We start from the raw sequence: 13772 nt of genomic DNA, 5'->3' as shown, positions 1-13772 counted from the left end.
GTCGCGCGCGCGCTGCTGGAGATACCACGGGCGTGCGCGCTCGCGACGGGTTAAATGCAGCTGTGACCGTTGTCGGGCCGCGCACGCGCGCCGTCTGTGATGTCACGCGGGCGCGCGGGTTAAATGCTCCGTCCGGTTGGCGGGCCGCGCGCACGCGGCCTGTCGACGCAGCTGCAGCCTCGGTATTGTCCTGAGCCGAAGCTCGGGTCGACTCTCTGCGGGTCTGAGCGCCGCCACCATGAGCAAACGGAAAGCGCCGCAAGAAACGCTGAATGAAGGGATCACCGACTTCCTCATCGGTAAACGGCGATCCGGGGGACCGCGGCCGGGGCCATAACATCAATGCTCTGTCAGAACTGAGGACATTAATCCTCCACTCCTCTCCTCCTTCCCTTTCTCTCCTATCAGATTCCTCCTTCAGCCCTCTGTCTCTTCCACCTATCACCTTTCTCCCCACCTGCCTTCCCCTTCACCTGGTTCACCTGTCACCTTGTATTCCTTCCTCTTCCGCCACCTTTTAAATCTGTCTTCTTCCCCCCCTTTTCCAGTCCTGTTGAAGGATCAAGCCCGAAATGTCGACTATTGACTCATTTCCGTAGAAGCTGCCTGACCTGCTGAGTTCCTCTAACGTTTTGTGTCTGTTGCTCGGGACTAATTCCTTTGCACCATTAGTGGGTTCCAATATTAACCCCGAGTCTCTTCTTTTAAGCACTAAGTCTGTTGTTCAACTTTATGTTTATTGTTATGGCCAACTCTGAATCTCACTGTCATTATGTTCTGTGTCATATGAGATGAGCAATCATAGTCTTCCCATCTTGATTTAATGATCAATGGGAAGTTATAATGGGCTCTTCAGAACTTTTGCCTCTCAGTCCCTTGATTTAAATCCTGAATGTCAAGCATTGTCAACCACAACTTTTTTTTCCATTAATTTTTGCCATCTCTGCAAGGTGTTCGAGCTTCTCTTTCATGGTAAAAAGTTTTCATTTTAATCACCCTTAACCTCAATCAGTTCCAAGTTGGAAGGTGTCAGTGGTTATTGTAATATATATAGATATATGGATGAAAGAAAAGAGAGCTATGTGAGATAGATGGCGTACATTAATCTTAGAGTTAGTTGAAAGGTTGGTGCAGCATTGCGGGACGAAGGGCCTGTACTGTGCTGTACTGTCCTATGCTCTATTACTGATGTGGGTTGACTACTTTGTCAGTAATCATTGCCTTATCTCTAGTAAAATTCTACTTTTAATGTGGATGGGAAAAAAGATAGCCTTATTAAATAATTTATATTAGATTAAGAAATTAGTCAACTACTGTCATATTTATAAAGTGATAATGCAGAAAATAAACTCTGTAGAAATAAACAATGTAGAGAATAAAAAATGATCTGATCTGTAAGAACATTGAAATGAATAGAGGGGTATATGGGCGGTGGGGTGGAGATACGTCTCTACCAAAGGAGGTGTAAGGTGCTCCTTCCCTCCGCTAGCCTGCAGATCACACTTGGGCGAGGTGTAGCACCTGCTTAGCCCCCGATCAGGGTCAGGTGAAGCCATGGGAGCAGGTGGTGGATGGTCGTACGAGCAGCTGGTGCAGATCACAAGTCCTGGTTATGTGACCACTGACGCCAGACAGATAATCTCTGAGGAGTATTGATAATGGCTGGGGTCACCCATCTTGTAAAGGCACTGCCCAGGAGAAGAAAAAATTGCCAGGTGCAATCATGGTCATAGAAAGACCATGATCGCCCACGTCACAACACATAATGATGACGATGATGAGAAGGGCATGAATCGCACATGAATTAGAAATGCAAAGACGAGGAATTCTGCAGACGCTGGAAATTCAAGCAACACACATCAAAGTTGCTGGTGAACGCAGCAGGCCAGGCAGCATCTCTAGGAAGAGGTACAGTCGACGTTTCAGGCCGAGACCCTTGGTCAGGACTAATGTTATGGTTCGTCTGAGACGAAGGGTCTCAGCCTGAAATGTCAACTGTACCTCTTCCTAGAGATGCTGTCTGGCCTGCTGCGTTCACCAGCAACTTTGATGTGTGGCACATGAATTAGACCTTGTTTTGTTCTGTTTGTAGAGCAGCACATTCATTGGAGAACTGAGTTCAGAGTAAAATGTGAGCTGATGAACAAGGCACTTTGGATTTATGAGTCAAATCAAAGAGGTGGTACCCCTTGAAGACTTCCTTGATGGCAGGAACTGGCCAAGTCTTTTGATCCTGTGTGTTGGAGTTCTTGTTGCAGGGAATGATAAAGCCAATAAGAATGCTCTCCACACTACATCTGTAGCAATTGGCAAGATACCAAATCTCCTCAAATTCCTAATGAAGTAGAGCCCCTGATATGTCTTCTTCAATGATTGCATTAATGTGTTGGGGCCAGGTTAGATCCTTTGGGATGTTGAGTTGAAACTGCTCACCCTGTCCACCACTGACTTCTCAATGTGGACTGGCTGTGTTCTCCTGAATTCCCTCACCACAATCTTGGTCTTGCTGACATTGAGTGTGAGGTTGTTGTGACATCACTCAAACAACCAATCTATCTCACTCCTGTATGCCTCCTTATCACTATCTGAGATTCTGCCGACAACAGTGATGTCATCAGTGAACTTATAGGTGGCCTTTGAGTATGCCTAGTCACATAGTCATGATTGTAGAGAGATTGGAGCAGTGGGCTAAGCCTACGTTCTTGAGGTCTGCCTGTGTTAATTGTCAGTGAGAAGGAGATTTTATTACTGATCTGTACTGATTGTGGTCTCACGATAAGTAAGTCAAAGATCCAATTGCAGAAGCCCAGATTTTGAAGCTTGGTTTTTAGTAGTGAGGGGAAGGTGGTGTTGAACACCAAGGCTACGTCCACACTACGCCGGATAATTTTGAAAACAAAGCTTTTTCTCTTAGTTTTGACCCTCCGTCCACATTGAAACGTCGTTTTCATCCCCGAAAATGGAGCTTTTCTAAAACACTCTCCAGAGTGTGTAAATTTGAAAATGATTGTTGTGCGTTGTAGTGTGGACGGGGTAAACGGAGATATTTAAAAACATTGTCATGACAACACTACAACAACAATGTTTTTTCTGCTTCTGCTTGGTACTGCACAAGCCCTGCGGGACGGCTGTTATAATGCGCAGTTGGTGTGAACGGCGTGAGAGTTAAATTGTAAAGTGAGCTTTTTTGACTAGAACCCCTAAATTGATTTGATTGAGCCTATCTTAAAAAATATTAATGTCAGAAATACTGTGCAGGTCTGGCGGCAGAAGATTCCACTCTCTTGCTGATCTTGGGTAGAGGACGGCTTCATGCATGTGATGTTTTCTTTATTGTCTACGTTAATAGCTTGTTTGGAATTAAACATCTCCACGTTCTCCACTGCTTTGCTGACTTTGTAGTCGTTTGTAACTCGCACAAACAGCTCGACTTCATTGTCTGTCTAAACGAAGAAGTCCGGTCTGCTTTTTCCAGCGGAGGTTTTCTTTGTATTCCTCGAAGACATTGTTGAAAACTTTCTTTTGCTGTTGTTGTTGGACCTCTAGTTTTTGACCAATGGGAATAGCACAACGCCGCTGCGGAAATGTAAATATTATACTGTTTCCTCTTCGCTTGTTTTCTGTAGATATGTCTGTGCATGCCCAGTAGGAGTAGATTTGCCCAAATATCCGTTTTACTGTGGACAGAGATATTGTGAAAAACGCCTAGTGTGGACACCTGTCGTTTTCACTCGGAAACCGGTGTTTTCAAAATTATCCGGTCTAGTGTGGACGTAGCCTGAGTTGTAATTGATAAATAGCAAACTAGCATGTTTTGCTGTTATTTAGGTGCTCCAAAAGTGGGTGGGGATCCAGAGAGATTGCATCCGCTGTAGACCTGGTAGACAAATTGTAACAGGAGATGAGCTTTTCTGAAAAAATGAAGATTTATTGGAATTTTGCAACATTTGGCTGTAAAACTATTTATCTTTTGAAATGTTCACTAATGTAGTATTTTTTCAAATTGAGTTTTCTACAAATAATTTAAAAAGAACTTAAATAAAAGTGTATTCAAAGAAAAGTTACAGCAACACACACAAAATGCTGGTGGAACTCAGCAGGTCAGGTAGCGTCTATGGAAGTGAACAGATAATCAACGTTTTAGACCGAGACCCTTCTTCAGGAAAAGTTATAGCCAGCTCAACCAAAATTTCAATATTGTGGAATTGTTGCTGGGTTGGAAATGAACAAATGTGATCTTGCTTCTGTAGAAAGGAGGGAAAGGGAAAAGTAGAGTCACAAGACCAGTTAGCATCAATAATATTGGAATCAGATTTTAATATCATTGGCATATGTCGTGAAACTTGTTGTTTCATGATAAGTGGTGGTGCAAAAAATAGTGAGGTAGTGTACATGAAATCTGATGATAGAGGGGGAAAATCTGTTCTCAAAATGTTGAGTGTGTGTCTTCAGACTCATATACTACCCTCTTGATGGTAGCAATTAAAAGATGGCATATCCTGGGTGATGGGGGTCCTTAACGATGGATGCCGCCTTTTTGAGGCATTGACTTTTGAAGGTATATCCTGGATGCTGAGGAGGGTAGTGCTCATGATGGAGCTGGCTGATCTTGCAACTTTCTGCAGTGGCCTCTCCGTACTAGTCAGTGATGCAACCAGTTAGAGTGCCCTCCATTGTACATCTAGAAATTTGCGAGTGTCTTTGGTGACATACCAAATCTCCTCAAACTCTGAATGAAGTATAGCCACTGTCATGCCTTCTTTGTAATTGCATCACTATGTTGGGCCCAGGATAGGTCTTCAAAGAAGTTGACACCCAGGAACTTGAAACTTCTCATCCTTTCCTCTTCTGATCCCTCTATGAGGATGGGTGTGTGTTCCCTCGACTTCCCCTTCCTGAAGTCCGCAATCAATTCCTCGGTCTTACTAAGGTTGACTGCAAGGTTGTTGTGACACCACTCAACCAGCTGATCTATCTTACTCCTGTACATCTCCTCGTCACCATCTAAAATTCTGCCAACAATGGTTGTGTAATCGGCAAGTTTATAGATGGTGTTTGAGCTGTGCTTAGCCACACAGTCGTGAGTGTAGAGAGAGCAAAGCCACACGGTCAGGCCACACTTAGATCCCCTCCAGTTCGTCTACCAGGCCCGATTAGTCTACCTGCTGAACCATGTCTACGCCCACCTGGACAAGCCAGCGAGCACTGTGAGGGTCATGTTTTTTGACTTCTGCAGTGCGTTCAACACCATCCACCCTGCTCTGCTGGGGGAGAAGCTGACAGCAATGCAGGTGGATGCTTTCCTGGTGTCATAGATTCTTGATTACCTGACTGGCAGATCGCAGTACGTGTGCTTGCAACACTGTGTGTCCGACAGAGTGATCAGCAGCATTGGGGCTCCACAGGGGACTGTCTTGTCTCCCTTTCTTGTCACTATTTACACCTCGGACTTCAACTACTGCACAGAGTCTTGTCATATTCAGAAATTTTCTGAAGACTCTGCCATAGTTGGATGCGTCAGCAAGGAAGATGAGGCTGAGTACAGGGCTACGGTAGGAAACTTTGTCACATGGTGTGAGCAGAATTATCTGCAGCTTAATGTGAAAAAAGTCTAAGGAGCTGGTGGTAGACCTGAGGAGAGCTAAGGTACCGGTGACCCCTGTTTCCATCCAGGGGGTCAGTGTGGACATGGTGGAGGATTACAAATACCTGGGGATACGAATTGACAATAAACTGGACTGGTCAAAGAACACTGAGGCTGTCTACAAGAAGGGTCAGAGCCGTCTCTATTTCCTGAGGAGACTGAGGTCCTTTAACATCTGCCGGACGATGCTGAAGATGTTCTACGAGTCTGTGGTGGCCAGAGCGATCATGTTTGCTGTTGTGTGCTGGGGCAGCAGGCTGAGGGTAGCAGACACCGACAGAATCAACAAACTCATTCGTAAGGCCAGTGATGTTGTGGGGATGGAACTGGACTCTCTGACGGTGGTGTCTGAAAAGAGGATGCTGTCCAAGTTGCATGCCATCTTGGTCAATGTCTCCCATCCACTACATAATGTACTGGTTGGGCACAGGAGTACTTTCAGCCAGAGACTCATTCCACTGAGATGCAACACAGAGCATCATAGGAAGTCATTCCTGCCTGTGGCCATCAAACTTTACAACTCCTCCCTTGGAGGGTCAGACACCCTGAGCCAATAGGCTGGTCCTGGACTTATTTCCTGGCATAATTTACATATTACTATTTAATTATTTATGGTTTTATTACTATTTAATTATTTATGGTGCAACTGTAGCGAAAACCAATTTCCCTCGGGATCAATAAAGTATGACTATGACTATGATAAAGCAGTGGGCTGAGCACACATCAGGTGTTGTCAATAAGGAGGAGATGTTATTTTTAATCCACACTGACTGTGGTCTCCCAATGAGGTAGTGAAGGATCCAGTTGCTGAGGGAGGTACAGAAGCCCAGGATTTGTAGTTTGTTGATTAGTACTGAGGGTGTGATGGTGTTGAATGTTGAGCTGTATTCAATAAATAGTAGCTTGATATAGGTAATGCTATTGTCAAGGTGGTCCCAAGACCGAATGGAAAACCAGTGAAATTGCCTCCACTGTAGACCTATTGTGGTGATAGGCAAATTGCAGCGGGTCCAGGTCCTTACTCAGGCAAGAGTTGACTCTGGCCATGACCAAACTCTCAAAGTACTTCATCACAGTAGATATGAGTGTAACTGGGTAATAGTTGTTGAGGCAGCTCACTCTGCTCTTCTTGGGTGTTGATATGATTGCCACTCTTTTGAAGTACCTCTGACTGCTGCAATGCGGGATTGAAGATTTCCTTGAACACTCCTGCCAGTTGGTTGTCGGAGGGTTTCAGTGCCCTATCAGGTACATCATTGGGGCCAGACGCTTTGCAAGGGTTCACCCTTATGAAAGGTGTTCTGGTGTCAGCCTCTGAGACAGAGATCAGAGAGTCACTATATACTACAGGAGTTTGCACAGGTGTTGTTTTATTCTCCCTTTCAAAGCATACATAGAAGGCATTGAGCTTATCAGGGAGTGAAGCATCGCAGCCATTCATGGTATTAGGTTTCACCTTGTGGAAGTAATGTCCTACAAACCTACCAGAGCTGACATGCATCCAATTTCATCTCTAATGTCAATCAGAATTGTTTTTTCACTCTTAAGATAACCTTTCATAGTTTGTACCTGGAGTTCTTGTATAGTTCTGGATCACTGTTCTTGAATGCTTCAGATCTTGCCCTACAAATCTCCAGGTTCATCCACTGCTTTTTGCTTGGGTATGTCTGGTATTTTCTTGAAGACACACAGTCAACCACACAGGTCTTGATAAAGTTGGTGATAACTATGCTGTATTCATTCAGATTCGAAGATCAATTCCTGAATATTATCCAGTGCTCTGATTCAAAGCAGTTGTATAAGTGTTTTTTTGACTCCCTTAACCATACATTTGTGGTCACCACCACTGGTGCCGTGGTCTTTGCCTGTTTGCCAGACTTGCCAAAGTGTGGGTGTGGGATGACATGGTAAGCATTCTTAATGATGGTGGTGTAACAGTGGTCAAGGGTGTTGCCTCCTCTTGTTCCACAGATGACATTTTGGTGGTAGTTGGTCAGAGACTTCATCAAGCTGGCTTGTTTGAAATCTCCTGCAATGATTGAGAAAGCATCAGGGTGCACTGTTTTGTGATTGCCTTTCATGGTGCTCAGCTTCTCCAGTGCCTTTCTGATGTTGGCCAGGGGTGGAATGTACACCACTACTGTAATGAGGGTGGATAGCTCCCTCGGCAGATTAAAGGACTATGATCAGAATCAGAAGGAGGGAAAATATTAATTCTTTTTATGAAGAAATGATAACAAAGTGCTTTATAAAACAGGATGTGCATAGTTATGAGGGTGTTTATTTATTTAAGTCTATTACAAGCCTTGCGGACTGTGAGGGTGGGGTTCACCAAGTTGTTCCTGGCATTAAATGAATACATTATCAAGAGAAGCTGAGAGCTGAGTCTCTTCAATCTTGGTGGTAAATAATTGACAATCTTGTTCAAAAAAATTCAAAATATTAAACAGCGTAGATCATGATAATGGGAGACAAGCTAGTATTAGTAAAGAGGATAGTTTGGAGCAGTTTCTGAAAAAAATCTTTAAGAAAAGAATGATATATACAGTACCTATGAACAATTGAAGTATTGGAGTTGAAGATTGTTTGAAACTTTTTTTGATGTGTTGAAAGATGTTCAGTGTGGCTTTGGAAAAGCTTCTGTACACAGAGTTTGAAGCAAAGCTTTGTCTGTTTTGTTTACAGAGCTGGCGAACTTTGAGAGGAATGTGAATCGAGCGATGCATAAGTACAATGCTTACAGGTAAATCCACTCACGAACAAGAGAAAATCTGCAGATGCTGGAAATCCAAGCAATAAACTCAAAATGCTGGACGAAGGGTCTTGGCCCAAAAATTGAGCTGTAATTTTTTCCATAGATGCTGCCTGGCCTGCTGAGTTCCACAAGCATTTTGGTTCCAAGATTAGCTAGAGTTTAAATTAATTTCTGTCCAGGGTTCGTGACTTAATGTTGGCCCACTCAGTTTCCTATCAGGTGATGCATCCAATTGGATCTAGTATTCTCACCACAGATGAGGTTCTTATGAGCTGAACTCATGCAATGGTTACCAGTATGAACCACATGATTGAGTACAACTCAAGCTTAATCTTTCATTTTATTTGTAAATAAAAATGTATCTTAAATCTGATTTTGCAATTTTAGATTCTTAATAGAAAAGTATACTGTACTTGTTTTCTATTTGAGACTCCACTAGTATGAGAGAGCACATGTAATACAATTTTTTGAAATATTTTTAACAGCTTTTTGTTCTGTAATACCCCTGACAATGTACACATTTCCAATGCTAGCGCTTTTTAAAAATTATTCTCTTGCAGGAAAGCAGCTTCAGTTATAGCAAAATATCCAACAAAAATCAAGAGTGGTGCAGAAGCTAAAAAGCTGGTGAGCTTTTTCATTCTTCAAAAAAAATGAGAATTGTTGTGATATTAAATTTATTTTGTATAATTTAAATTATTTTTGCAACATCCTTTTGTAATATTTATTGTATTACCATATATATATATATATACACAGTTTACTCTGTGGTTTTAAGTAATTAGATTGCGTCAGAATGTATATGACAATAACTTAAATTGTCTTTGCACCGTCCTGTTGTAGTATTTATTATTGTATTTGTTTTACTATATATACAGTTCATACTGTGAGTTTTATGTAATTTTATTGCACCATGATGTATATGATAATAATCTAAAATGACAGATAATCTGAACACAGGTCCTCTGCATATTATATTTCCAATACTTTCAGGAAGGTGTTGGTGACAGGATTGCAAAGAAGATTGATGAGTTTCTAGCGACAGGAAAGTTGCAGAAACTGGAAAAGGTAAGTCATTGATTTATGTTCAATTAACTCCTTCAAGTATATTGATCACCATACTGTTAGGGGTCTAGATGGTTTAGAGTTTGTAAAATGTGTTCAGGAAAGTTTTCTAAATCAATATATAGAGGGACCAACTAGAGGGGATGCAATATTGGATCTCCTGTTAGGAAACGAGTTAGGACAAGTGACAGAAGTCTGTGTAGGGGAGCACTTTGGTTCCAGCGATCATAACACCATTAGTTTCAACTTGATCATGGACAAGGATAGATCTGGTCCTAGGGCTGAGGTTCTGAACTGGAAGAAGGCCAAATTTGAAGAAATGAGAAAGGATCTAAAAAACGTGGATTGGGACAGGTTGTTCTCTGGCAAAGATGTGATCGGTAGGTGGGAAGCCTTCAAAGGAGAAATTTTGAGAGTGCAGAGTTTGTATGTTCCTGTCAGGATTAAAGGCAAAGTAAATAGGAATAAGGAACCTTGGTTCTCAAGCGATATTGCAACTCTGATAAAGAAGAAGAGGGAGTTGTATGACATGTATAGGAAAAGGGAGTAAATAAGGTGCTTGAGGAGTATAAGAAGTGCAAGAAAATACTTAAGAAAGTAATCAGGAGGGCTAAAAGAAGACATGAGGTTGCCTTGGCAGTCAAAGTGAAGGATAATCCAAAGAGCTTTTACAGGTATATTAAGAGTAAAAGGATTGTAAGGGATAAAATTGGTCCTCTTGAAGATCAGAGTGGTCGGCTATGTGTGGAACCAAAGGAAATGGGGGAGATCTTAAATAGGTTTTTTGCGTCTGTATTTACTAAGGAAACTGGCATGAAGTCTATGGAATTAAGGGAAACAAGTAGTGAGATCATGGAAATTGTACAGATTGAAAAGGAGGAGGTGCTTGCTGCCTTGAGGAAAATTAAAGTGGATAAATCCCCGGGACCTGACAGAGTGTTCCCTCGGACCTTGAAGGAGACTAGTGTTGAAATTGCAGGGGCCCTGGCAGAAATTTTTAAAATGTCGCTGTCTACAGGTGAGGTGCCGGAGGATTGGAGAGTGGCTCATGTTGTTCCGTTGTTTAAAAAAGGATCGAAAAGTAATCTGGGAAATTATAGGCTGGTAAGTTTAACGTCGGTAGTAGGTAAGTTATTGGAGGGAGTACTAAGAGACAGAATCTACAAGCATTTGGAGAGACGGGACTTATTAGGGAAAGTCAACATGGCTTTGTGCATGGTAGGTCATGTTTGACCAATCTATTGGAGTTTTTCGAGGAGGTTACCAGGAAAGTGGATGAAGGGAAGGCAGTGGATATTGTCTACATGGACTTCAGTAAGCCCTTTGACAAGGTCCCGCATGGGAGGTCAGTTAGGAAAATTCAGTCGCTAGGTATACATAGAGAGGTGGTAAATTGGATTAGACATTGGCTCAATGGAAGAAGCCAAAGAGTGGTAGTAGAGAATTGCTTCTCCGAGTGGAGGCCTGTGACTAGTGGTGTGCCACAGGGATCAGTGCTGGGTTCATTGTTATTTGTCATCTATATCAATGATCTGGATGATAACGTGGTAAATTGGATCAGCAAATTTGCTGATGATACAAAGATTGGAGGTATAGTAGACAGTGAGGAAGGTTTTCAGAGCCTGCAGAGGGACTTGGACCAGCTGGGAAAATGGGCTGAAAAATGGCAGATGGAGTTTAATACAGACAAGTGTGAGGTATTGCACGTTGGAAGGACAAACCAAGGTAGAACATATAGGGTTAATGGTAAGGCACTGAGGAGTGCAGTAGAACAGGGGGATCTGGGAATACAGATACAAAATTCCCTAAAAGTGGCGTCACAGGTAGATAGGGTCGTAAAGAGAGCTTTTGGTACATTGGCCTTTATTAATCAAAGTATTGAGTATAAGAGCGGGAATGTTATGATGAGGTTGTATAAAGCATTGGTGAGGCCGAATCTGGAGTATTGGGTTCAGTTTTGGTCACCAAATTACAGGAAGGATATAAATAAGGTTGAAAGAGTGCAGAGAAGGTTTACAAGGATGTTGCTGGAACTTGAGAAACTCAGTTACAGAGAAAGGTTGAATAGGTTAGGACTTTATTCCCTGGAGCGTAGAAGAAAGGGGAGATTTGATAGAGGTATATAAAATTATGATGGGTATAGATCGAGTGAATGCAAGCAGGCTTTTTCCACTGAGGCAAGGGGAGAAAAAAACCAGAGGACATGGGTTAAGGGTGAGGGGGGAAAAGTTTAAAGGGAACATTAGGGGGGGGGCTTCTTCACACAGAGAGTGGTGGGAGTATGGAATGAGCTGCCAGATGAGGTGGTAAATGCGGGTTCTTTTTTAACATTTAAGAATAAATTGGACAGATACATGGATGGGAGGTGTATGGAGGGATATGGTCCGTGTGCAAGTCAGTGGGACTAGGCAGAAAATGGTTCGGCACAGCCAAGAAGGGCCAAAAGGCCTGTTTCTGTGCTGTAGTTTTTCTATGGTTTCTTAGGTTTATACCAGATTAATGGTAAGGGGATGCTTGGACATTTATTTCAAAATAAGAAATTATGTTATATTTGTGGAGAATGTAATTAACTTCTGTTCTCTTGGAAGGATGCAAACTAGCCTCAACCCCATGTACTCACCAGTATTTATCCCTCATATAACACCTCAATGTGGAATCTTGCTCTATATGAATTCATTTCCACATTTCAATTCCACTCTAAGTATTTAATTCATTATAAGCTGTTCTGGCACACCCTAAGAGTTTTTTTTTAGTGCAGCAGAAGTGCTAATCCACCTTCATGTCTGGCATCATGCTTTATTTGCTGTGTTCTCATCTATTTTGTTAAAAGCATGCTGAAGTTCTGCATTGTGTCCTTGGGCATTTACTCTGCTTTTACAAAAAAAATGTTATTTTTTATATAAGTGATTGCACTGCAAATTATCATTTATACTTATGAGTACAAAGTATTAGTAGCATCGACTGCAACGATGGATTGTGCCTTTATTCAGAATATACACATCATGTTTTGTTGGGGAAATTTTCTTGCAATGGGCATTCATATAGTAAATCTGTCAAATTTTCTTTCTCCTCAGTGAGAAATAGCTACAAATTTTCTGATCAAAATTGTAATTCTCCTTTTCCGTTGTATGCAAATATAAACCATTGTTCACCTCACTAGTTAGTAACAATATGTTTCTTTGGAAAAACAACTTAATCCTTTTTATTATGTTTTATTTTATGGCAAGAACTGTACAGGTACTTATGAGGGTGTGTTACAAGTGAAAGTGCAAGGTTACAGCTGGCTTCTCTTTGGAAATGAAGATTGAATAGGATAGCTAATAGAGATCCTTTAAAATTATAAAAAAGATTGTGAAAGAGTAGACAAAGGGAAATCAACAACATTCAAAGTACATTTATTATCAAAGTATGCATGCAGTATGTAACCTTGAGATTCATCTTCCCAACAGACAGCCATGAAACAAAGAAAAACCATGGAATCTGTTCAAAGAAAAAACATCAACCCCGCCCTACCTCCCCGCACAAAAAAAAACACATCATGCAAATGGCAACAAAAAAAAGAGCAAAAACCACAGAATATAAAACACAAAATCAAGAGTCCAGGCAGGATCAGTTTCGTTCAGTGTTTGTTATCTACAGGGCACCCCATTCAAAATCGCCCAAAATAACAACAAAAAGAGCAGCAACTAGAAATCAATGGTTCAGTGATTCAATTTAATATCAGAGAACGTACACTATGCATTCGTTTGCAGACATCCATGAAACAGGAAAAAGCCTAAAGAATGATTGACAGAAAACCATTAGAACCCCAAAGCCCCCCTCCCCCATGCACAAGCAGCAGCAAAAGCTTCAACCCTCCCCACCCCCACCACTTGTTCCAGCAAAACATCAATAGCAAAAGCAATAGACCATGATCTAGAGTCCATCAAAAACTACTGTCCATCCCAACACTTCGAAATCTCAGACAGGCTCTCTCTTTCATGAGGGAGAGAGATACTGCTCCTGCCACAATGAGAGGGGTGACCAACAGCTTGCTGTTTCGATGTTGCAGTCTGCTGTGTTGCTTGTCTGAGTTCCCCTGACTCGAGGACCAACAGACTCTCACTCACCATTACGTTGCACATTTAGATGGAGATGTAGCATAAAGATTTTTACTCATGTATGTGAAGGACGTAAGAAATACAGTCAATTCAATTTGAGAGATAGAGATTTCTCGAGTGCTGGGGCCTTCTTTCGACAGCAGTGTACACTGCCTGCCTGCTGTCTCAATGTTTCAATTTCCTGCGACACTTCAGTTGGTGACATTGG

At 42.0% G+C, this 13772-nt stretch overlaps 1 protein-coding gene across 2 annotated transcripts in view; it reads left to right on the top strand.

Moving 5' to 3' along the window:
- The window catches only part of polb (polymerase (DNA directed), beta), a 127613-nt gene continuing 113841 nt past the window's right edge, over nt 1-13772 (top strand). Inside the window, exons 1-4 of one of the 2 annotated variants that reach the window (XM_063057206.1) lie at nt 1-299; nt 8330-8387; nt 8960-9026; nt 9393-9467. In XM_063057206.1, the coding sequence (XP_062913276.1) occupies nt 239-299; nt 8330-8387; nt 8960-9026; nt 9393-9467 (261 nt within the window). In that variant the 5' untranslated portion in view covers nt 1-238. The remainder of the gene's footprint in view (nt 300-8329; nt 8388-8959; nt 9027-9392; nt 9468-13772) is intronic. The other variant, XM_063057205.1, reaches the window with a different exon arrangement.

The sequence above is a fragment of the Mobula hypostoma genome, chromosome 8 (assembly GCF_963921235.1).
Source record: "Mobula hypostoma chromosome 8, sMobHyp1.1, whole genome shotgun sequence".
In the NCBI taxonomy this organism is placed as follows: domain Eukaryota; kingdom Metazoa; phylum Chordata; class Chondrichthyes; order Myliobatiformes; family Myliobatidae; genus Mobula; species Mobula hypostoma.
The sequence above is the reverse complement of the archived record's forward strand: the minus strand, read 5'-3'. Positions and strand labels throughout refer to the sequence as shown.